The 23,917-nt window shown below is 36.6% G+C and overlaps 1 protein-coding gene across 1 annotated transcript in view; it reads left to right on the plus strand.

The window, feature by feature from the left end:
• Positions 1-23,917, plus strand: part of INSC (INSC spindle orientation adaptor protein) — a 91,300-nt gene that overhangs the window by 7,333 nt on the left and 60,050 nt on the right. The window contains exons 3-5 of the mRNA XM_051621038.1: positions 19,969-20,314; positions 20,804-20,856; positions 22,524-22,647. Of these exons, the coding sequence (XP_051476998.1) occupies positions 19,969-20,314; positions 20,804-20,856; positions 22,524-22,647 (523 nt within the window). The remainder of the gene's footprint in view (positions 1-19,968; positions 20,315-20,803; positions 20,857-22,523; positions 22,648-23,917) is intronic.

Raw genomic sequence — 23,917 nt, forward strand, 5'->3', positions numbered from 1 at the left:
ACTTCATGAGTATTGCAAGAAATTTTTATCAGGGCATCAAATTAGTAATCCTGTCAAATTACATGCAAGAAGACCTGTAGCTAGATCTTCTAGACATTGTTTTATGTCTTTAACTCCACGGTTTGTACTTCTCTGCAGATTTTCCCTGGTACTAGCAGGACCTTCTCAAAGATTTCATCTGTTGTTGGTGGTTGGTTATGTTCACTTTCCTTGAAATTTCATCATACTGTTTTTCTGTAGCACAGTTCAGAAGAGATGCTGATTGGGTTTACATGTGTTCTACCACTCGGGTTGGATGTTTGTGCTCTGTTTTCAGAAGACAGTCTTGCTGGTTATTTCTGTGTTTAAGGTTCTGTCTTGCATGGAGGAGTCTTCTTTCTCCTTTGTAAATCAAACATTGTGAATGATGTCTTAATCAACACAAATGCTTCAATTTCTTTTAGTCTTCCAAATGTTTCTACTGCAGTTTGATACTTGTCTGCTTTGTGAAGTGTTTAAGTAATATAGATGAATTCTTGAAAGTTTGGGAAATATTAGCTATACCATGAGAAGCTAATGGAATTTTGTATTTGTAATTTTTATGATTGTCACCTTAGTTTTTTGCTTCAACTAAAAAAATCAAAACCTGAAACTGTTGGTTTTGGTATAGTCTTAAGTAAAGTATCTTGATATCTTGCTAAATAGCTTCTTTGATGGAGCTGTGCAATAATGGTATGCTATGTAATAAAGTTTCAGCTGTGTGTGGCTGGCAGGAGCCACATTCTTCAGTTCTGTATTGTCTGTGTCAGCTTCCTGGCCCTAAAGAATACTGAGCCTGAACTGCAAGAATACTCTTTCTGAATTCAGTGAATTGCCTGTGGGAAAGGAACATGCAGAAGGAACTCTCTTTGGCATAGAAGGAAAAAAGAAAACAGAGTAAAAAAGAGTAGAGCATGACAGGATCAGAACATCATGATAACTTGGTATGACTTGTGACATGCAAGATAAGGAGACAAACTTGCACTTAAGAATGGAGGCAGCCAGAGGGCTATCTCTCACAGAACTCAGGGCTGTATCTTGCAATCATATCTCATGTGGTCAGAGAGCAATGCTGTGTGCCTGGCAGTGATGCTGTGCTCCAGGGTTTGAGGCTGCTCTCACACACTGTTCCCTGGGCAGAAGGAGCAGTGAGCCAGAAATGGTAAAGCTGGTATTGGCAGGTCATCCTGAAACTAACTGCATCCTTGTTCCTATGTGGCTTCACAAGAGCACAGGAATGCCTCAAATCTTGCCTGTGAACTGTACAGGGAAATTCCTTCTGCACTAGCTGCTGTTTTTGTTGTGCATCTTAGAAAATTCTATTTTGGATTTATTAGCAAGTTTGGACATGCATGAAAGTGTTTGCAAGTTGTAAGGAGTCTTCAAGAAGGCAAAGTTTAGTATTAGCTGTAAACAGTACAGCTTAGAGGAAAGCATACTGCATGCAGTGGCTACTCTTTGACTTAATTACTTTCAAGGTTTTTCTGAACTTTAACAAATTACAGTAAAAACGGTGTCTTTGATTTTCCTCTTACAATATAGAGTTAGTAGTTATCTGTTTTGCAAAACTATTGTAAGACCTTGACTTTCTATGCAATTTTAGGCATTTCAAGCAAGCTGAATTTAGTATTCTGCTGACAAGAATGAAGATCCATGCTTTCGTCTGTCATTTGAGCAGCTAGGCCATATTATTGTTGTTACCATGTGAGTAATGTAGCTGACATTGTTTTTTTTAGCCCTGGGAGGCAAATAAGGATGAAATTGTTTGTTGACTTCAGTATATCCAAAATATATTTCCTGTATAAAATACAAGCTGATTTGAAGAATTCTAGGGGCATTCAACCTTCACTGTGCTAACCAAGAGGGAAAAGAACAAAGTGATCCCCCTTAATGGGAATACAGCTTCATGCAACTTGAAAACAGAGATCAAACTAATGAAGTAATCCTACTGCTGAATAAAGAAGATTAATTGAAGTTGTTTTTGTGAGAAAAGGCAGTGTTGCCATCTGCTTTCAAAAGGGCAGTAAGGTTTGTTAGAGCTCTCTTTTTGATATGGGCATTAGATGCTCCTTTTGATTGTACCCTGGTTATTCTGCTGATTAATCTTCTTGCCTTAGACAAACCACCTTACCTTCATGTGTCTTTCCTTCCTTCACCTCAACTGGGGAAACACAGTCAAAGTCCTTATTGGCTGATCTCCAGCAGTTGCTCTTTGAATGATACTTAATTAGGACTTGGTATGTTATAGCATCATAGGCTTTGTTATGCCTGATACTATGTGTGCATCATCCCATTGCACTGTTGCAGGTTGGTAACGTTGAATAATACTGGGCAGCTGCAAAGACTCTTTCTGTTCAAAAAACCTGACTTGTTCCTTTTCTATGTGTTGTATTTCACCATCCTTTTCCCAGTGGTGTTGCCTGGCAGGTGAGTTCACTAAACTCTCTTTACAATTGTGGCTGTAACTGAGGATGATTAATTACCCATACCTTATTATTTGTGAGGTATTTTCCCAAAATTTGAGTTGAACAAATAAATTAATTAGGGATATTTTAATGATCTTACTGTGACTTGTCTTCTCAGCCATTTATTAGAAATACTAGTACCATATTGTGTTAAATACAGTATTTGTCAATTCAGTTCACATTTCCTGGGAATTTCTTCCTTAATTGCCTGGTTTCTCTTAATCTGGTTCACTGGTGCCTGGGGATCGTGGGGATGAGTTGTTCAGTAACCTGTAATGAGCACATTTAATAAAGCTAGCAGAACAATGTAAACTTTGTAAATGGTTTTCTGCTTTTTTTTCCTGTTTGACAAATAGTATAGTGATCTTAAGAAATGTGCTGGTCTGACCCCATTTCTAGTCTCATTAAATCTGCTAGTGTCTGTTAGCAGTCAGGTTTCTGAGCTCATATTAACCCTGTGGGATTTGGAGTGATGGAGTGAAATGCATACAGGAGTTTAATATTAGGCTGAAATGTGTATCTACTAGCAGTGCCAGTTGATTCTTTTTGCTCCTTACAGTATTTTAGAGAATGTGATGAAGTGTTTGTGTATATGTATGTTATTTAGGGCAAAATGCCTAAAGGGCTATAGGTATGCAATAATTGACTTGTTTTTAAAGAAAAAAACTTTTATGTTGCATGTGTAGACTGTGCTTCAGGTATTGGAATTTTGTATCTTGCCTTTTGTGGGTACTTTATTGTTGAAGTTATTCCAGAGGTACAATGGGAATATAGAAAACATCTACATCAGGAACATACTGTTCTGTCCAACTCAAGTTAATGCAAATATTTTTCCACTATCTTACCTGGCAGCAGGACTGAGCTCAGAATGAACATTAGACAGGAGCAAAAGAGAGGAAAACTGAAACAAAACAGAGAAAAAGAGAGACCCAGAAAATGCTATCAAAGTAGAGCGAAGTGATTAAATAGATGACAAGATAGTTGAAAGCAGACTTTTGGGAAGTGCTACAGAGCAAAACTGTTTTATTGCCTCTCTGCTTCTATATTTTGTGAGCGTTTTTGAGTGATCCATTCTCTTTGACGGTTATAATTTATTTTTTAGGAATAACTATCTCTCTTACTATTCCCCCCAGTATGTCTCAAGGAATGTTTTGCATCACTGCTCTTTCCACTTTGTTATACATGATGCTTTTGACAATGACACTTGAGCTGAGATTTTCTCAATATTAATTACAAAAATGCCAAAGAAAACCAACTATGCAGGGAGATCATCCCTCCGTTTATATTAACTTTGTGCATACTTGGTGTCATGTCAATCTCTTCCTCCCACTACTCAGCATTTCATCTGGACCCCCCCTCAAAGTGTTTTTGTACATGAACACATGCCCGTGATGTTGCAAAAGTATGCTTACAGGGAGGCCCATATGAAGGACAGGTGAAACCACCCTTAATGCTTTTCATATGCTTCTACACTGATGACCTGTTTCATACTCCTAAATGCCTTTAGCAAAAAAAAAATAAAAATCATATAGGCATGAAATAAATCAGGAAAGATAAAACTGATAAACTGGAACATGCATAATACTTCTCAAATATAATACAGGAATCATACATTCTTCAGGTATATTAGCCTTAGGTTTATTTGAACCTATATATGTCCTCTAGTCATTCTTGTACTGGAGTACAGCAACACTGTTTCTCAAATTAGCTCCTTAAATCATCTATAGCCAGAAGTGAGCTTAGTTGTATTTTTTATCACAAAGAGCTTTGGTAGTGATAACAGCCCATTATAATCAGAGGTCTGTATACATCCCTGCAGCTTGTTAGGACAAGTTTTCCTACTTCAAGCAGATAAATGTGGTACATATTAGCTAATTTCTTATGGTTACATAAGAGAAGACATGTTAGGATTTCAGGCGTTCTTTTATGTCAGAAACAGTCAAACTTTTTGCTAATAGGCAGCAAAATGCTGCTGCTATTTGTCTTGATGCTATCCTCCAAACTTTTTTTTTGTGGGTGCCTATGAAGGCCTGGTGCCCAGGATAATGTCATTATTAGGCAGCTGCTCAAGGGTTAGGCAAGTGATATACTGAGCTGCATACTGCTGAAGATGCAGTCAAAGGGTATCCTAGCTGATAGCAGTGTGACGCAGAGATTATTTAGCATGGCCTAGAGAATTCCTCTGGGAACCTTTTTTCTGTACTGGTCTCAAGAAATACAAAGGTGGAAAGTTAATTAATGTTGTATCAAGGTGTAATATGATTGTTTCACAACAGCTTTGGTCTGCAAATAAAATGAAGGGAAATGGGAAGGTGTTGCTGGAGTGTTTATCAAGGCTTTGCGTTTTTTCTCAAAGCTGAAGCTGTACATCAAATTACCAGGAATTCTGAGAACAGTTGGCTGAGAAATGTTTTTACTGTTTGAACATAGGAGATCTCAAATGTATTTGGTTTACCTCTGCATAAATATAATCTTTCTTGTGTCTTACACTCAAGTATTTGAAATCAGCAGAGAAAGATCACTTCTCCCAGATAGGTTCTATTTCCTAAAAATATCCCTTGAAGTGGGGACTTGATCCTAGGTTCAGTATAAATGCCCTAATATCTTTATGGATAAACATGTATATGTGTTTTGATAGGCCAATGGTTCCAGCAGAATCTATTGCAAGAGACTAACGTTAGAACAGCAAATAGGTAGTGGATGGCATAGGAAGTTAAAATGTGTTAAAAGAACCACTTTGTGGTCTGAGACAGGAGATGCTTGGCCTGTTATGAACCCATAGCTGCTGGGGTTTTAACTAGTTTCAATTGTACGAATGTGCACTCTTCATATTGACTGCAACTCGAGTCTGGTACATAAAAACTGATCTGACAAAATAGAAGATGGGGAAGGAAAGAAATGGATGAAGGAAAGGGGAAAGGAAGATTGTTCAGAAAGTGGCCAACCACTACTAGGTCTAATGTGTTAAACAACATTTTGATTTTTTTGGTCTGTAGTCTCATGGATCTAGCTATTTATTTATTTATTTATTTATTTATTTTCTTCTTTCTTTCTTTCTTTCTTTCTTTCTTTCTTTCTTTCTTTCTTTCTTTCTTTCTTTCTTTCTTTCTTTCTTTCTTTCTTTCTTTCTTTCTTTCTTTCTTTCTTTCTTTCTTTCTTTCTTTCTTTCTTTCTTTCTTTCTTTCTTTCTTTCTTTCTTTCTTTCTTTCTTTCTTTCTTTCTTTCTTTCTTTTCTTTCTCATATGAAGTAGCATGGTATTTTATTTAAACTCTGTATTTCTTACAAGGAGCTTATTTGTACAATATGGACAGGGGTAAGTTAATGTCTTAAGTGGCATATGCACTGTCAGAGTTTCACTCTTGTTATCACCAGCCATCTTTCCTGGCAGCTAAAACAGGAAAGACTAGTTCCAATAACATTATTCTTGATGGAAAATCAAACCATATGTTTAATAGATCAAGGGTACAGTGAGAAAATGGTGATATACCCTTGATACAGGAAGAAGTTACTGGAAGATACTTCCACGAGTCTCAGTGGGACTAATGACACTTCTCCCAGTATTGCTTTTCAAAGCCTCAGTCTCACACTTTTACCTGAATAGTACAGTCTGGAATATCTCAAGTCTTCAAAACTTTTGAGTTCAGGTCAGCTGTCTGGAGGGTTGAAGTGACAGGAGAAGGTGGGGAAGGAAGAGAAAAGCGGGGACATAGGCACGCTTGTCATTACATATCTGGAAAAATAACAGACAAAAGACAGTGTTGTTTTCTCAGATTCCATTATAGGAGTAAATTTGCACCATGTAGCACAGATATTTTTGGTTGTTGTTATTGGTACTACTTCTACATAGAGAATGGAATTTAATTTAAAGGTGGAAAATTGTGGTGAGGGATTGTTTCTCTCATACCTTCCATCACACTGTTTCTAATGTCTGTTTTTTGACCAATGCTATATATGTTCATTGGCATTTCTTTTCCCCTGTCTGCTGGAAATGCCTTGTCTTCAGCTTTTGTGCATAGCAGTAATGAGAAGCAGGAAAGCAGGGGCACTGTCTTGTTTAGTTTATTGTGTGTGTGGAGTTTTTAATGCATCTTTCTATTGGTAACAGAGAACAGAGGTACCTATCAGTGCCATTTGAGGAGCACATCCATTCCATTTATTAATTTCTATAATATATTGGAGAAAAATGCTACATCTTTCCTAAAATGAGAATTGTGTATTTGATTCTTGTTTCACAAGGAAGGGTAATTTGCTTTGCTTTTCATGGAAAATCTCTAGTCTAATAATAAATTTAGTTAAAACTTGTTGGTGAGAAGCATACTGGAGAGAGAAGTTCCATCTCCGTTCAAGTTAGAGATTGCCTCAAATGCACATTTTTGATCTTGTTTCAAATGTTTTCAGATTGACTATCTGGATTTGAGGGCATTGTTTGAGTCCTTCCAGACACAGGTGCCAGGTGAGTGGTGGAATCCAAGTTACACAGCCTTTTTCTTGCAATCCATGTGCCAAGTTAGTGTTGAGATTCTGCCTATTTCATTGTTGTTGTATCGATGACAGTTATAGAAAAGTACATTCTGCTTGAGAACTGATAGACTGAGAAACTACTGAGCATGTGCTCTGGGAAATTTTATGAAGTGATGAAAATCCTCTAATAAAGCTATATTGACATATTTTTGCACTCTGAAAAATAGTAGAACATAAAAATCTTCTAGAAAACTGCATCTACTTGCATTTGCCTCTCTATACAGTGAAGTTATATGATGGCAACAAGAAAGGATTGTTAATTAGACACACAACAAATATACAGAGCTTTTTCTTTCCTCTGAAGACTTTACTCCCATAATACAGACTGACAAAGGGAAAGTAGAAGAGAATATTCAATGAATAAGCCACTTCATTTTTTGAGTATCAGACGTGCTTATCCCATTTGTGAAAAAGTTCTGTTGTCCCATAGTAACTTACATGAAGCAAATTTCTTTATCTATGCTTAGTGACTGTAACAGACTTAATATTATGGAATATTTCCTTGCTTCCATTTCTGATACATTTTCACATCCAATTGCTGTACTGTACTGCTTGCTGTACTGTGAGGTATCATAAAGTGTTATAGCAGGACAAAAAAATAGTTCCACTTATCCTTTAATTGTTTTTTGCAAAATATTGTACTCACATAAAATACTCATTTATTTATATTTGGTGCCAGAGGCTAATTCATTGAACCTAGGATGTATTATTGCAAAACAGTGGTATTCACTACACTTTTTTCTCCTGTTAGCTGTTTCCTGGGTTCCTCTCACGGCCACTGAGAGTTTATTAGTGCTAAATAAATAATTAAGAAGGGATAATTGACTTATTTTTGTGTTGTGATACCAGAATGATGCATATTTTTTTTTCTTTTTCTGGAAAACATCATTGTTCTGTTTGTAATGCACTGCAGAATGGTAAGCCTGCATTCTCCTATGAATCATGGATAGCTCATTTGTGCCAGAGGTTCACTGACAGTGACCCAAACCCTGCTCTCACTAAATGAAGAGGAATAAATAGTTATGCTGTTTCAACCTGCTCACTAAGAAGCAGGGAAAAGAAGAGATCCTTTTACTGTCTTCTTGTCATCATTTGTAATATTCTCAGTCCCCATAAAAGCCACCCATTTCTGTCCTCCAAGGTACATAATTCTTTTCAGCTGCTCCCTTTTGAAGATGGCGATTGACACCTGTGCAAAGGAGCTCTTGTCAGCAAGATTTGCTCTCTCCCTTGTCCCTCATTTCCATCTGAGATTACCAGAGTTGCTGTGAAGGAGCAGTAAGGTGAAAGGTCCTGGCTAATGAATGATTTCCAAGGAATGAGCAATCTGTGGGACTCCTAACCCACTAATCTTTACTTTCACAAGGAAACCAGGCAGTGGTTGTTTTCTGACCTCATTCAGCATTTTGAAGAATGCTCCTGGACTCTTGTCTTTTCAGGTCCTGGAATCCAGTTGCTTTGGATTTTATATTTTAATTAGACTGTTCTAACTGAGGCATTCCTCGTACTTCAGCTGCTGTCCCTCATCTAAAAGCAACATTATGATAGTAAAAATAACCACTCATTTCCTTTTTCCTTTTGCTGTTTAGCCTCCAGAACTCCTCCCAGCATTGCTTTGAAAAACTTAGGTTTCTGTCATTCTCAACTACATGTGTTATGGAAGCATCTGGAAGCTCCAGTCAAGATTAGAATACTGTGCACAATCCTCAGTGCAAATGCAAGGAAGTTTCACTTCATATGCTAAGCAGAGGAGAGAGACAAAGTCTAGCAGGAGAGAAGGATGGCAGGAGGTGACAAAACTTGTCAGAATATTAGTAAGAAAGCAAAGAGTGGAGACCATCTTTTTGAATTTCTATTCAAGGAGTCTGTCTAGTAGATAACTGCTGCTGTGAGTAAAGTTATTGTAGCTGGAGGGCCACCCAAGCTTTAAGTAATTCAGAAAATACAAGTCTGGCTGTGTGCAGAAAATAGAGTGCAAATAACTCCTGCTTGTGCTTGGCTCAGGGGTCTCTCTCTGGCAACAGAGGAGTGGTTGTGTAAGCAGAAAGAATACGATAGTATCAGCAGGAGGGAAAGGGAAGAGAAATTGGAATCCTGAAGTATATTCAAAAGGCAGGAGTCTTTTTAGAATTAGATCAGAGCCTTAGACATAATCTGTTGTTTGGGAGGGATGTAGTGTGTAGAGAAGGGAAGTGTCATGTGCATATCTGTGCATGTGCACACACATACAGTAATTGGTGTTATTGTACCCTAACATGGAGCATAAGGAAAGGTCCAGGAGTGGAGACTAACACAGCAGGTCTGTGTTTATTAAATAGCCTTTTAAGAGCTGATTTAACTATCTAGGACTCTTCCATATTCTGTCTTTTTCCCATGAGACTTTTGTTCTGGAAGGCAATTTAGTATGTATGAATGCTATCTGAATTCAATAACCACAGAGAAGAAGGTAAGAAATACTTTATGTGATTAGTTGATATTAAGCCCAGTCATGGTGCTGTGACTGAACAGAGACAGAATTTTCAGTGCAGACAGGAACATAAACTATCTAGTTTTGACTCTATCAAGTGCATAGAAAGATAAACAAATCTGAGGGAGAAGTAAAACACAACTCAATCTACAAAATGCAGGAAAATGACTATTTAGGCTGTTGATCTCATTAGCAACATTTTTTAGCAACTTCAAGTGGAAAGTAGCAGAACATAATGCTCATACCTAAGGAGTGAGAAAGGGTGGATGAAGAGCTAAGTGGAAAGGAAAAGGCAGAGAGGAGAAATTTAGGAAAAATTCCAGTAAAGAGTAGCTAGAAGTTTGGGATTAAATGTGAAAGGGGTTGCCAAAACATAAACCTGCCAAAGGTGCAGTATACTGAATAATTTGCTGTTGTTCTCTGATAAGCAGCTTTATTTTCCCTGTTTTCCCTTTTAACAAGGGATACTCAGTGGAGATTATATATGTCGTAATTTACTAGTAAATACAGAGAACAGTAGCTATTAGACAAAAGTTAAAATGTGAAAGGGTAATGCCAAAGGTTATTTTTGAAAGCAGAGAATTAGAAGTAGACTTCAAGTATTGAAGAAAATGGATGAGTAACTGAAATCTAAAGGTTATGCATTTAGAGGCTGAGAGCAACAAAGCCTGCAATAATCTGCAGCTCATTTGATGGAAAAAAAAAGAATTAGAAGGACCTATGTATACTGGTTGATAATGAGAGGACTGTGACTGCCTTTCCCAGTGAAATGTGGTGATGAAGGCAGCAAGATGAGTCCTAGACTGTATGAGGTGAGATATTCTGGTGGAGATTAGATTGTAATGTCACTCTGCAAGTTATTGGGAGACTTCGTTTCATATCAAGCATATCAAATCTTTCAGTAAAAAACGAATTTTGCAGCAGCCACAGATCTACTGGGCTGCTTAGGACAGGGAGAGTGGAAAGCAACGTAGTTTCATAAAAGGAACCTAAATTTTATCTGCAAAAACAGAAGCTGAGAGCATCTCTTTGCTTTCTAGAAATGCATTGGAAGATAAATTCTTATTTAAAAGGAAAGATAAAACAAAATGGGAATGAAGTGGCACTTAAGAAATTTAGATCAGAAATAACAATTTTTTAACCATTGGAGCAGTGCAATTCTAGAATAGTCACTTCTTAGAAGACCTTTGAGCTCACAATAAATTATTTTTAGATTTGGTTTTTAAACGATTTATGAACAAATTATCTCATCTGGTTGCTTCTTGCATCAGAAGAGTGGATATTGATGTAAGATTTGTATGTATATATGATGTAAGATTTCATTTTTAGTCCTCTGCCTTCTACAGAAGTATTTAAGCATGTGCTTAAAAGTTGAATGTTTTTATTAGAAATTGCTTTCTTATTTTAATGAGATTATTTAAGGTTTTTTTACAGACATGTTATTTGGGACACTCTGTTGCTAGTTTTTGTCCTTTTGACTGGTCTGTTGAACAGTTAATGTTCTAATGTGAATCTTAGAAAAGCCAACACCAGGCCATCCTTTTCTTACCCCTTTTTTGACAATTTTAGCTACAGTTGTGCCACAGGTGTGACTAAGGGTCCCCAATTTTCTGTTGTCTTCTGAGTGATGCTGATCTCATAACTCCCTGTAAAATGGTTGTTGGTTCCTTCATTAAGTAATCCAGGCTTTATTTAACCAGTAGGGTTAGGACCTTAAATGAGTAAATAGTAAAAGGTGAAAGGCTAATGGCGCTGCTCATAATGCATGTCGTAACTCCTTTGAAAAAGGCATGGAGAGCTGTACTGTTTGTATTAAACTACAAATTAAGGCAGATTTGGAGGAAGGGGAAAAAAAGTTCAATGAGGCACTACTACTGTTTTCATGGATGCTCATGTTAAGCTCCAGATGAGTCCTTGTGATTCTGTCTGAGCATTTCCAAGGTCTGTGGCCCCAAATTATTTTCAGTGTTGTTTTTCTCCTCTTTCACTTGTATTTCTCCCTCCCTGCCAGGTGTTTGCAAGGACTTCTGTCTTACAGCATATTGTCCTTATAAGACTATGAGGAATTTTGACCTCTGTAATTACTAGTGTACCGTCAACATCAGGAAGCAGAGAACTGGGATGAACTCTGGTTAATTTCTTGAGCACATTCTCTCCTTCTGAGGGCCTTGTTGACTTCTCTGTCACACAGTGCAGGAAACATGCCCAGCTATTTGTGGGAGTGAGAACTTTGCGTGTACTCAGTAATTAGCAATTTAAATGCATGCTGATGACAACAAGCCTTCAAAATTATCAACATACTTCAGTCACCAAGTCAGACTTACAATCCTGAAGGAAGCTCTAAAAATGTTCGGAGTACATCTGCCCTGTGCTGATCCCTCAGGCTATGTTTACCTGCTCTATGCTACGTTTTGCTTACATTAGGCTAAATACAGTTCAAAGTCTTGGATTCTGCCACTGTGCACAAAGCTAAGACCACCCTCCCCCCCCCCCCGGTCTAGTACTTCATTTTTCAGAAAAACTGTAACTGTTTAACGTTTTTCAAGACCCAGTCTGTCATTTACAAACAGCGTAAGAGTGGTGGGGTCTTGCCTCTTCAGCACTGATTTTGTCTGTGCATTGGAGAACAGTTGCTCATTTTGGGACCTAACCTCAGATGCTGGGAATGGCTACTTGATCCAGCTCATCAATGAGCAATTTGCCTGAGGAGCTGAAGGGAATCTGCTTACCCACTGCAGAACAAATGAGCAAGTAACACATTGAACAAATGAACCAACATCCTTTATAAAGCTTGGTCAGCAGATTTTTTTACTTAATGTATAACTCAGGATTATTTATTTATTTATTAAATTAATGCATAACTCTTCTGTTTATCTCACACGGATATTTTGTAAATATCATTTGAAATTAAAAGGATCTATGATCCTGTTAATTTTTTCCTGATCCAAGAGAGAATTCATTGAAAGATCTTATCCTATTATTTTTTTTTTTCTGTGCAGAGCACAAAACTGCCATGTGGTTTGACAGGTTTGGCTAAGTGAGAAATCTCAGCCTAGAGAACATCAAGGCCTGTGTAGCTGTTGGAGTGCATAATACTGCTGAAAAGAACTTGCAGAAGAAAGCAGAATTTAAAAGATGATCTATGTCCTGTTGCACATGGCTTATCTCTGACCTTCAATGAATAACAGACTCTTACACACAGAATAAAAAAGGCCAATGGTAAAAGACATTAAGAAGTGCTCTGTCACAGAGTTCCTCTTGCAGAGTTTGAAAAGTTCATCTTCATTTCCAGTTTTACCACTGGTCAACTGGAGATTAAAAAAATGTAATTATGTCAGTAGATCATACCAAGGCATTTGGGTGAAGGGAACTATGAACAGTAGATTTATCTTGTCAGTCCCCCACCCTCACTTTAACATCAATGGACTCTCAAGCAGCAGGGACAGTGGGAAAGCATTTTTTTTCCCCCTATCTATCATATTGTCCAAACTGTAGTGGCTAAAACTGTCTGCTTCTAACTGGTGAATTCATCAAGTTAGGTCAAAGTCCATCAAGTTTGTTCTAAGTCCGTAAGAGTTTACTAAGTCTGAATATGCCATTATCACAGGGTTCACCAGGCTAATTGATCTGGGAAATTTTAGTCAGGTTACTATTTTATAAGGTCACTACAAATGCAATAGTATTCATTGCTAGTGTGATTTATATTAAACTGTCATTAACTTGCTAATAGCTGAGCTTATTTAGTATTTTCCTTCTTTCTGTTGGGAAATTATATTGTCTTTTCTTGCTGTCTTTACTTTCTGCGAACTTGGTGGCTTATATGCTCGTTGAGACAGCTACTGTTTTAGTAATTTAATGCACCAGGAACAAGGATAAAATACAGGATCCTAGTCTGAATTTGTAAAGAAAATAAATATGATGTTTTTTTCTAGATTTCATATAAGCTACTCAGCAAGCTGAATTGGTCTGTGATTTTATATTGTGTCTTCCCTGTGTTCTGTGGTGTGCCAGTAATTCTAGGATGGTATAATATTTCCAGACATTTTTAGAGGACAGCTTACAGTAAGGATTTCTTAGAAAAACATAAAAATCAGAGAACCACACTTGTGCAGCACTTAATATGAGATGATTTAAGGGCCTTATAAATAGGTTTGATGAAGCTACAGTTAATTTACAAATAATATCTTAAATTTTAAAAGTGTTTATAATGCTTTTACTTGCAGATATTTCTATATTCTGTAATTCCGTAAGGTTTCAAAAAATGCAGTAGCTTGACCTCAAATGTTTCACCAGCTATCTTAATTTCTTCTCCCCATGGAAGTTGGATGGATGCTTAACAAGGCATCAGCTGGTTTTGATTTTAACAAATTTTCTCTGTAGTAGCACTGACGTTGAGGAGGCTGGTGGTTTGAGTAACTCCATCATCCCAGAGTGCAGGTGCCAAATTGAATTCTCAGTAAATGGCAAGGAAGGACCATTTTTGGTTTCAGGTCAGGTGAAGAGACTCAAATATATCAGTTATGAGAAAAACAGCAACAATATTGAAGGGTTCCTGGCCAAAAAAATTTAACATTTACCACTATGGTAATATACTTGTATTTTACTTGTAATCTTTGATTAATTCTGGTTTTGTTACCAATATTCATTGTGCCTATTGGCATTCTGCTTCCTGAAAGTGGTGTTAATGCCTTTATTAGTTCTGCTGTATTTCTTTGTGGTTTAAACCTACTCCTAAATTAAAGGGAAATGTTAAAGTGTGGAAGGGTGATCAATGCTGGCTGACAATTCTGCCTTCCACAAAGCACTTCAGGATATCTGACTGACTACAGTGCACCTTTCCTTAAGTTGTTTCATTTTGAGAAATGTTTCAGGGTTGTATTTTTCTTCATCTGTTACTGACTTTGCGGAAATAGTTAAGTAACTTTAAAGACAGGGTAATCATTGAAGTAAATTGAAATACCATTTTAATGTAGCCTGTTAACCTTTTAGAAAACCAGGAACTAATTTGCTTTTATCAGTGTTTTCTAAAGGTTTAAATAATTCATAGTAAACTCATCTTTTGACTTAGCAAAGTTGGATTGCTGATGTTCTACTGGAAAAGAACATAGTGCAAATCATCTGGCTAATCTTTTAGCTTGCCACATCCATTACAAATACCAATTATTCATAGATGTCTGTTGCCTTAGCAATGATCCATGAAGCAATGTGTTCACTTAAAAATCAGGAATCTGATTCTCGGCTACCTTAAAGCTTTTCTGTATCTTCTAAGCTAGCTCTCCAGGTAGCTGTACAAAATTTCACTACCATAAGTGCACATACAATATCATAGATCTACGAGGCTCATTTGTGCAAATAGTATTCTGTAAAACAAGTTGAGAATAAACAAGAGCTGTATCTATGTCTCCTCAGTAAATTCTTTCACTGAGAGTTGAGTTCTGCTGTCCATTGTACTGATGTAGAAACTGGCCTTGGGTGTATTTGGTACCTATGAATAACTTTGAAAAGACAAATTAGAAAAAAATTAGAGATTATTTATGTTGAAAGAGGGTGCTAAATCAATTCAAGAAGTTGTTTGTTGCCGATTAATTACCTACTACTAATTAGAATAATAAATTTAAGCACAGTTGTAAGACTTGGCTTATCTGGAAGCTGTCCTAAATGCTATCATTAAGACTGGTAATAAATCTGTCATAATAGGTGAAAATGGATAAAAAGGCTAAGAAGCCTAAAAACCATAATTTGAGCAGAAGACTTTAGACTTTATAAATATGACTACTTGAAAAGTTAATATGAATTGATCAGCTTGGGATTCAACACATAGTTATAAAACATGGAACTTTTGCACTTAGTGAAACTTAGTGTGCTAAAATGGAGGTGCAACTCTTTTTCATTATTGCACTTGCAACTTAAGTGCATGTGCTGCCAGTGAAGTTGTAGTGAAAAGCATTAGCTGAAAGTTTTAAAGAAATTATCTAGTAATTTTTCACTTTTGTATCCATGTGGCACCAACAGGAGATAGGGCACTACTTTACATGTCAATCCATCTTGTCTATACAAAATATCCTGTGATTCATTAACTAACAAGCTGATGATAGAAAAGAAAAAAAGAGAAGAGATTTTTGTAACGTGTCTCTTTCTACAGGATTAAATTTGCCTGCATTTTGTTATAAAGTGCAGAAACGTCTATATGAAACAAGGTTTGACCATCTTGTGAAGCAATATACTTTTAACATGCTGTTACTCTAGATTGGTCTCAGCCAGTGACACCAAATTATTTTGTCAAAATAACACACTTTTTAAAAGACTCTTTTTTGGCAAGCTCACTAAAATTCAGAGTATTCAAATTGCCTGTTACTCAAGTTCAGTTGAGTGCTCTTGAAAACTTCACTAAATATTTTACAATCTCAGTTAAAATAGAATGACTTTGAAGAAATGCTGGAGATAGATTTTTTTTTTTTTTTCTATTTTTACGTTAAGTGCTGCTTTTATAGCGTAGAGTCTAGATAAATTGCTTTTTTGACAATATACCATGACATACTAAATTAAAAAATTCTAACTGGTGGGGAACTAGTATCTGTGTGCATGAGGATCTCTGCCAGTTACCCAGCTACTGTTGCTCAGTTAAACAGAACTGGGGAAAGTCACACCAGTAAGATCGCATACACTCCAACCAATCCTGCTTATGTATTTAATGACCTTAAAATAGTTATAATAGCAGGACAACACCACTTCCTGCTAATGCAAAACAGTTCAGGTTCATTTAAAATAATACACAGACACAAAAAGTCTCAAAATACTGAGTCACTGAACTATAAAATGCCAGAATAAATGATATGTTAATGAACATAAAGTAGTATATGTGAGGAGGGGAAGAGAAATGAAGAACTATCACTTTCATCCTAGATACAGAATAGCAAACTCTAAATTGTGCAGTTTAATTAATGAAAAAGATTCTGAAATGAAATATGTAGATTTTCTGGAAGGTGTGAAACAGCTCCCTGGAAAACACTTAGGAGAAATTTAATTTTGTGAATTCTTGGATAATATGTATTGTGCAGAAAATATAATTCAAATGTATAAATCCATAAATTATCTGAATCTTGGATATTGTGGGCAGTTCTTACTATCACATCTTAGGACATAGAAAAACTGAAGAGAGCTTTTGGAAAATGTGGGGAAAGTAAGTTGGTGATCAGAGGAGTAAAATCACTTCTGTATGGTGACAGACTAGAGTTTCTCTGCCTTGGAAATAACTAGGATAAGATAGCATCGGGCAAATAAAATAACAAATTGCACAAAGAGGATCGATGTGGAACTATCATTTCAGTATCTCAGCATACAAGAATGGAAGAGCTTGTTTTAATATCTCTAGGCAGCAAGGTTGAAACAAAAAATAAGCACTTTTTCATACAAAAAATGATCAAAAAATGTCTCAGACGCTGCCACTAGATGTTGTGAAGGCCAAAAGTTTAACTGAGTTCAAAAAGGCATTAATGGCTACTTGTGTTTCATGAATTGTAAAAACATCCTGCTCAGACACAACTTCTGGCTTAGGAAGTTCCTAAACCACTAATTGCCAGAAGATGGGAAGGAGGGGGTTGCTCAGCTCCTGCTATGCCTCTTATAATCTTTCCTTATGCATCTCCTAATGGCCATGCTGGGAGCAAGATAATGGGCTAGACAGATTTTTTTGGTCAGACCCATTATGGCTGCTTTTATTTTGTAGGTGTAGGGGTGTTTTTTTTCAGTAATGGGTAGACAAAAATGTTCAACTTGTTAGGAATGATCACACTTTCTGCTTTCCTCATTTTAAAATTTAAAAAAATAGTCTACAAATTCATCTGCTGAATGGTTAGGAAGATCTCTAAATACAGGGAGATGTGGATGAAAATGAGTGATTTTTGTACTTAATTTGATTTACCATCATAAGTGTGTCTTTTAAAGAGTAATGTGTCAGAAAAGATGACTTAGTGAACAGAGGGAGTTTTCTGTGGTTCTTTCTGAAAGGTGGTGAATGGTATTATTGTTGCCATTGTTGTGAGTTAAGGAATACTAAGTTTCAATTACAGAACATCCTAAAATCTACAGTTGTACTTCTGACAATAGGAACGGAGGCAAACAAGGAGAGGTTTTTTTAAACGTCTGCACCTCTTTTGTACAACTCTATCATCCTATTTTCTCCTCAGAGGGAAGACTGGCTTTTGGGGTTTAAGGAAAGATGAACTTTTTTCCCGAGTAACCTCTTACTCTAGATTTTCTCTGTGTGAATGTATAATTTAGGAGTTTATTTGTACTTACTAAACAGAGATTTCATCAATTATCACAGTGCACTTTAGAAATGAAAAAGACATTACTCTCTGTCAAATGAGTTTATCCTGTACTGCATGCAATCTATGCATGTCATTATAAATCACAGTCTCAAACTTCTAAAGTTGTTATTTTTGTTTATTAGGAAACCTTGCTTCAGGTCCAAAAAGGCAATAAGGAGACTACACATAGCAAGAAGAAAGCAAGCCACAATTGATCATGAAATGCAATTACACAGTATTCAAAGCTGAATGAACTAATGACCTTTAAATAGCAGTCGACTGTAAAATTTAAAATTAAAAGTAGTTTCATCATGTATGGGCAAAAGAGAGATTGGATCAATGAAACTGATCTCTTGTATCTCATTTGCTGTTGATTTACATGAAATTATATTGATATGAGCTTCCTTTTCATATGTATGTTAGAAAATTTTGCTCATTTGTGGAATTTTACTTCAGTGATCTGGAAGGACATTCCTTGAGTTCAGCTGGTGCTCAGTGTATAAATGGAAGTACAAGAAAAAGGCTTCTTCCTGGTCATCCTCAGCTTGGCTAATGCAACTGCAGATACACTGTCAGACTAGCTGTAGGATAACCATAGATGTTTGGAAAAAAATAATTAAGCCCAGTCTCTCTTGCTTTCACTTGATTTAAATTAATTTCATCTTTACCTTTCATCTTCAGAATCCTTTAGTATCAATCCATCTTTCACTAGAAGATGTACTAAAATTTTGAAATACTTTGTTAATAAAACTTGCAAAAAAAATCAAGGCTGAGTGTTCAGCTGATGAAAATGGTCAGAAAAACTATTTTCCTTGTTGTAGATCAGAAATCTGAAATTCTTGCTGAGCAAATGTTCTGTATGTGACTATTATATTCATTGATTGCTCTTATGTTTATAAGAAACTGGTTTAGATGTACAAAAATAAAAATCTGTTATACAATGGAGACTGCAGTGATTCTTTGAACTCTTGGCCTCCTGCTTTGCTTTATTAACAGTTAATGATGTTGTGTTGAGTGAGGATGTAATGGGCCTAGTGGGGGACAGACATTAATAAAGTCAGTCTTTACGATTGCAACCATGATTAATTTCAGCAACCATAACTGAGAATCTTTTAAGCTTTTGCATAAACATAAGGAAAATAAGTAATCTGAAAACACACTACCACTTTCTTTTTAACAATAACTCTTGTCTTTTTTCCTTAGCTCTATGTAATTGTCTCTTAGACTCATATGTGTTGCTTCATATGCTTGTTATATATCTACTATTGATATTAAAAATGTTTTTTTTTATATACATATTTGTATATATTTACCAGAGAATCTGGTCTCTTGTCAGGACTGGAATGGGGATATGAAAACTGAAATAATCTGGACCTACAGTTAAATGTAAAAAAAAAAGTTTTAGAAGGAATATTTCTGGAGATGGGCAGTGTCTGTTGCTGGTTTGAAAGCAAAGTTCAGACGGGACATTTTGGGAGAGGGGATGTCCCCTCCTTGGACAGGTCCCTCCTGCAAAGGGAAGCAGTGGTCCAGCATTAGGTGTGCTAGATGAGAGTCAAAGTACAAAGCTGGGAGCCTGCATTTGTATAGATGGCCTGAGAGACTGCAGAAGGCAGCAGTGGACCTGGTAAGCCTTAGAGAAAGGGACCAAATTTCCAGGGAGTCAAAGGGATCAGTGCTGCCACTAAGAGATTCCCTGCGCTGAATGGAACAAAAGCAGAACCCATAGCCTGTCTGCTGCAAAGATAGAGCAGGTAAGGACAAATGCTGTTGTACAGACTTTGCTCTCTCTGATGTGGGGTCCTATATCTGACCTTTGTATGCTGTCAGGTACAACTTTAGTAACACTAGTCATGTCTTATAAAACCTGGCTCTCTGTGTGTGTGGCTGGGGTGAGGACTAAGGTCTGGTCACCTCTCTACAAGAGAAATTCTATGCAACTCTGCCCCAAGGCTCTGAGGACCTTGAAATCCCTCGGATAGGATGAGAACAGATGCACTCAGAACAGCTCAGTACCGCTGCTGTCTTGGGTGCCACATTTTACTGGCTGAGGGTGCAAGGGCACAAAAGGCAGGTCCGTTGTCCTTGTTTAAGGATGTACTCATCAAGGAGTATCAACCTTGTTGGTGGTTATTCTAAAGTTGTTTTCCTTTATCCAATTATTCCTTCTCTTGTTCTGCCTTCTAGCATGCACTTAATTCAGGTGGACTCTGTTCAGCGATGGATGGAAGATTTGAAGTTAATGACAGACTGTGAATGTATGTGTATTCTCCAGTCCAAGCCAATCAGCATTGAGAAGGATGAACAAAACGAACTTATCCTTTCCTCACAGTATAACACATGTGATAACTTGCAGCTGCTGTTAAAAAGAGCATGGATCATAAGCACAGAGTTGACCAGGATTGCTCAAAAGCTGGAGAAAAATAGATGGCAGAGAGTCCACAGCATGACAGTAAGAGTCAACTGCCATGTGCGTTCAATGATAAATGAATACAATACAATCACCAGGAATTCTTCAAAAGAAATGCAACAGGTAGGGTGCCTTACCTGGTTTCATGTTTGTCTTGTTTATGTTTTAATTTTAATAATTAAAGCATACTGAATTGTAAGGAATTCCTTACATACCAATAATGGTCCCTTGTTTAAGAATTTCTAATCCCTTTTCAGCAACAGAAATATTCTTGACTCATTTTGGATCCTATTTTATTATAAACATGATTCTGATTGTTAATAATACTGAGAAATTACGTTGACAAATGTTTTGGTTTTAAGGACTACTGAACTAAAGTAATTAGATGCCACACCTGTGAGTTCCTTTGCGTTTACGATATAGAAAATACTGTTTTCATTAACTTCAGTTTTATCTGTACTAATTTTATTCAGGAAAGTATAAAAAGAGTGTCAATGTGAAATATAATGTTTCTGGAGGGTTTTCACCTCGTTATCATAAACATGTATTTTTAAAAAGTGATTGTGTGTATGGATATTGCTTTAAAGCCACTTTGTCTTTCTGTCTCTGCAGTATGAGAAGCTTTTAATCGACAAGTGTTCAGAATTTACAGCTTTCACAGAAAGGTAATTTAAATTTTCTACTTGAAATATTATTTTTTGCTGTTTTACTGTATCATAGAATTTCTAATAAGAAGTACAAACCCATGGACACCCTCAGATGTTTGAACTATGCCCCTGCAGCTCTGACAGGCTCTTTAAATGTTAGCCCCTGCTCAGTGAAGTGAGTTACTTTTATCTAAAGTACGTCCTAATGAAAGATGGGATTTGCTGTTGCACAGAGAGCTTGGCATAGACAGGAAGCTGTGTGCAAGAGGGTTTTTCAGGGCTTTCAGATATCAAGGGAGAAAGTCTGGCTCTAATGACATCAGTGATAAAGTTCCCTTTGAGTTCAGTGGAGCCAAGAGTTCAGCTGATGTGAAAACTTACGTTGCGAGACTGTTGTGCTGCATGTTCCTGTATGCACATATCCATGCATTTCTAAATCAAACCAAAATAAATACACATTCATTTAAATTGCAGTTGTAGGTTTACTTAGCTCCACGCATTCCAGAATGTTGAGACTGGAAAGTAAGAATCTTTGTCATTCTTCTCATTATATTTCTCCTGCCTAACCTAAGTTATCCTGTTTCCACCAGCACAGTTTGATCAGTCTTTTTTTTTTTTTTTTTATTTACTTTCAACACGGTGCAAGTCATTCTGCTTGAGGGATCACCAGGGAAAAAGACACCATCTAATTATCAGGAAAGAACATTTCTTGAGAACTATTGTTTTTTTGCCAAATCCGTGGAGCTCAGAATTTACTTTTGTGTTCTACTATGAGACACACTGATTTAATGAGAGCTCTGATCTCATAGTGTCTGCTTCATATCAGCCCACTCCCTCCTTGTTTGATGACAAATGGTTGGTATATGGGTGAAAGACAGATAAAGCTGGAAAGGACACCTACCATGTAGGTGGACACACTGATCAACCAAACTCCATCTTCCATTTTACAGTGGCCTGCCTGGGTTAAATATATTTTTACAATTCAAATGAATGCTTTCTCTGAGGAAGTATTAGTTATTTCATATGAATTGTATAAAGTTTTCCATATTTATCTCATTTTTTCAGTTAAAGCCAAATGTCACTGGTTACAGGATAGTTATACTAACTCTGTAAAGCTGCTGTATGCAATCTTTCTGCATAAAAGGCCAAATTTTACTTTTGAGTGTGATTTTTAAATTTAAGTTAACTGTACTCATCTGGGCACACATAATTTTGGTTCCTTATCCTGTGATCATGAAAATATGGCAAAGAAGGTAAAGGAATAAAAATGATTGAAAGCACTCCTTTGGTCATAAAAGATGGCTGGATAGTCACAGCTGCAGTTGAAACTAAAGCATCCTAGAGTGACTATTAGCATAAGTGGTAAATAGCAGCGTTGCACTGATATAAACACACAGCATCAGCACCAAAATTTGGCCTGCAGCCTGTGAAGTAAATTGTGATCCCAAAATGATTCACTAGTGTCCAGTGTTGTACTTTTTTGGTATACTTACTACGTGTAGACAAAGCTTTGATTGAAGTCTGGTATGATGCTAATGCCACAAAGACGGTGTCCTCATGAGCAGCTGAATTCCTGTTATATCCCCATTATTAACACTGACGCTCACCTGTGAGAATCAGTTTATCAAGCAGTAGTTGTCTGCATCTTTTTCCCCTTCATCTCTTTCCTTTCTCTTTCTTTTCAGGTGCATACAAACTGAAGATGAACAGCTACTGAAGTCCATGAAGTCTTGTATTAATGAGACTCTCACAACCATCGCTCAGTATTTTGGCCAGTTGATAGAGCTGGTTTTAACACATGAGGCACAGGTTAGTTTATAGGTAAAAAAACTCATTTTGAAATTCTTGGATCTTGAGGGAGAGCATCTATTAAGAGGAGGATTAGAATTACAGCTCTCAATTTTCAGCAAACTTATGATTAGTAATTCAAATATCTTGCAAAGAGATTGAGGTGTTTGTATTCTCAAATTCTCCAATAACCTCAAATCCCAAAAAAACCAATCTTGTGGCTCACTGTTACTTTTCCTCATAGACTTCCTTCATTGCAAGGCATCTAACTTCTGGATAATTTCTTGTTAATAACACCTTTGGACATGTGTTCTTCCTTTTATGCAGACACTACTTTTCTTTAGAAGCCTTGAAAAAGTCTCTCCTGCTCTCAATGATCCTCAGTAAAGGCTAAACTTTTTAGAAGATGTACATATAGCAAATGTATTATTACAACACAGATGTTAACCAGTGCATGTCTTAAACTCTCATAAGTAGTGAGAAAACACAGTATTGTGTATTTTACACAGCATGCATTTGCAGAGTTAAAGTCAAACCAACAGCCTACTTGCTAATGCACTTTGGTTAGGATTTATAAGAGCTACATGAAATGACACACATGAGTTGAAATGTGTAAATATTTTTGCATGTTGCAGATTCACTGAGTAGGTTGTGGTTGTTTTGGTGCTTATTCTTTTTAAACTGAAGAGCAGTTCTTCACTAATATACGTGTCTTTGGACACTTTGATACTTACTGATACATCTGCAGTCCTATCCTTTTTTTTTTTTTTTTTCTTTTAAGGGGGCAGAATTAATTACTCTGCATAATCTCATGTGTGTTTTTGTGGCTTAAGACTTGGATTAGAAGGTCCTTTAGAAAAATATTTTAAAGAAGTTTTCTGAGCCATTCAGGCAGGCTGCATTCAGTCACTTCTGCCATATAACTACATTGTGTGTAGCTTGCTGCTCTGGAACAGACTAAGTGTCTGTGTGAGAGGCCAGAAGTTGGCTTAATTTGTGTTCTCAGGAGCCTAAGTGTCTAATCTGTGTATCAGGATTTTATTCAGGATAGGTTCATAACAAAATGTTAACTCTTAAGTTATATCTTTTATGGAACATTTTTTAAATGCTAGAGGTGGGAGAAAACAGCCTCTTAAAGGGAAGGTAATTGAATTATCATATTGATCAATGTTCTATGTAGACTGAGAATAGTGATAAATCTAGAAGCTTAAAAGTAATGTTGGAAAGGATGTAGCAATATTTCTTACAAATAAGTTGGAAATCTTGTATCGTCTTGTGCTACAGCTACTAC

Source organism: Apus apus, chromosome 5 (genome assembly GCF_020740795.1).
Source record: "Apus apus isolate bApuApu2 chromosome 5, bApuApu2.pri.cur, whole genome shotgun sequence".
In the NCBI taxonomy this organism is placed as follows: Eukaryota; Metazoa; Chordata; class Aves; order Apodiformes; family Apodidae; genus Apus; species Apus apus.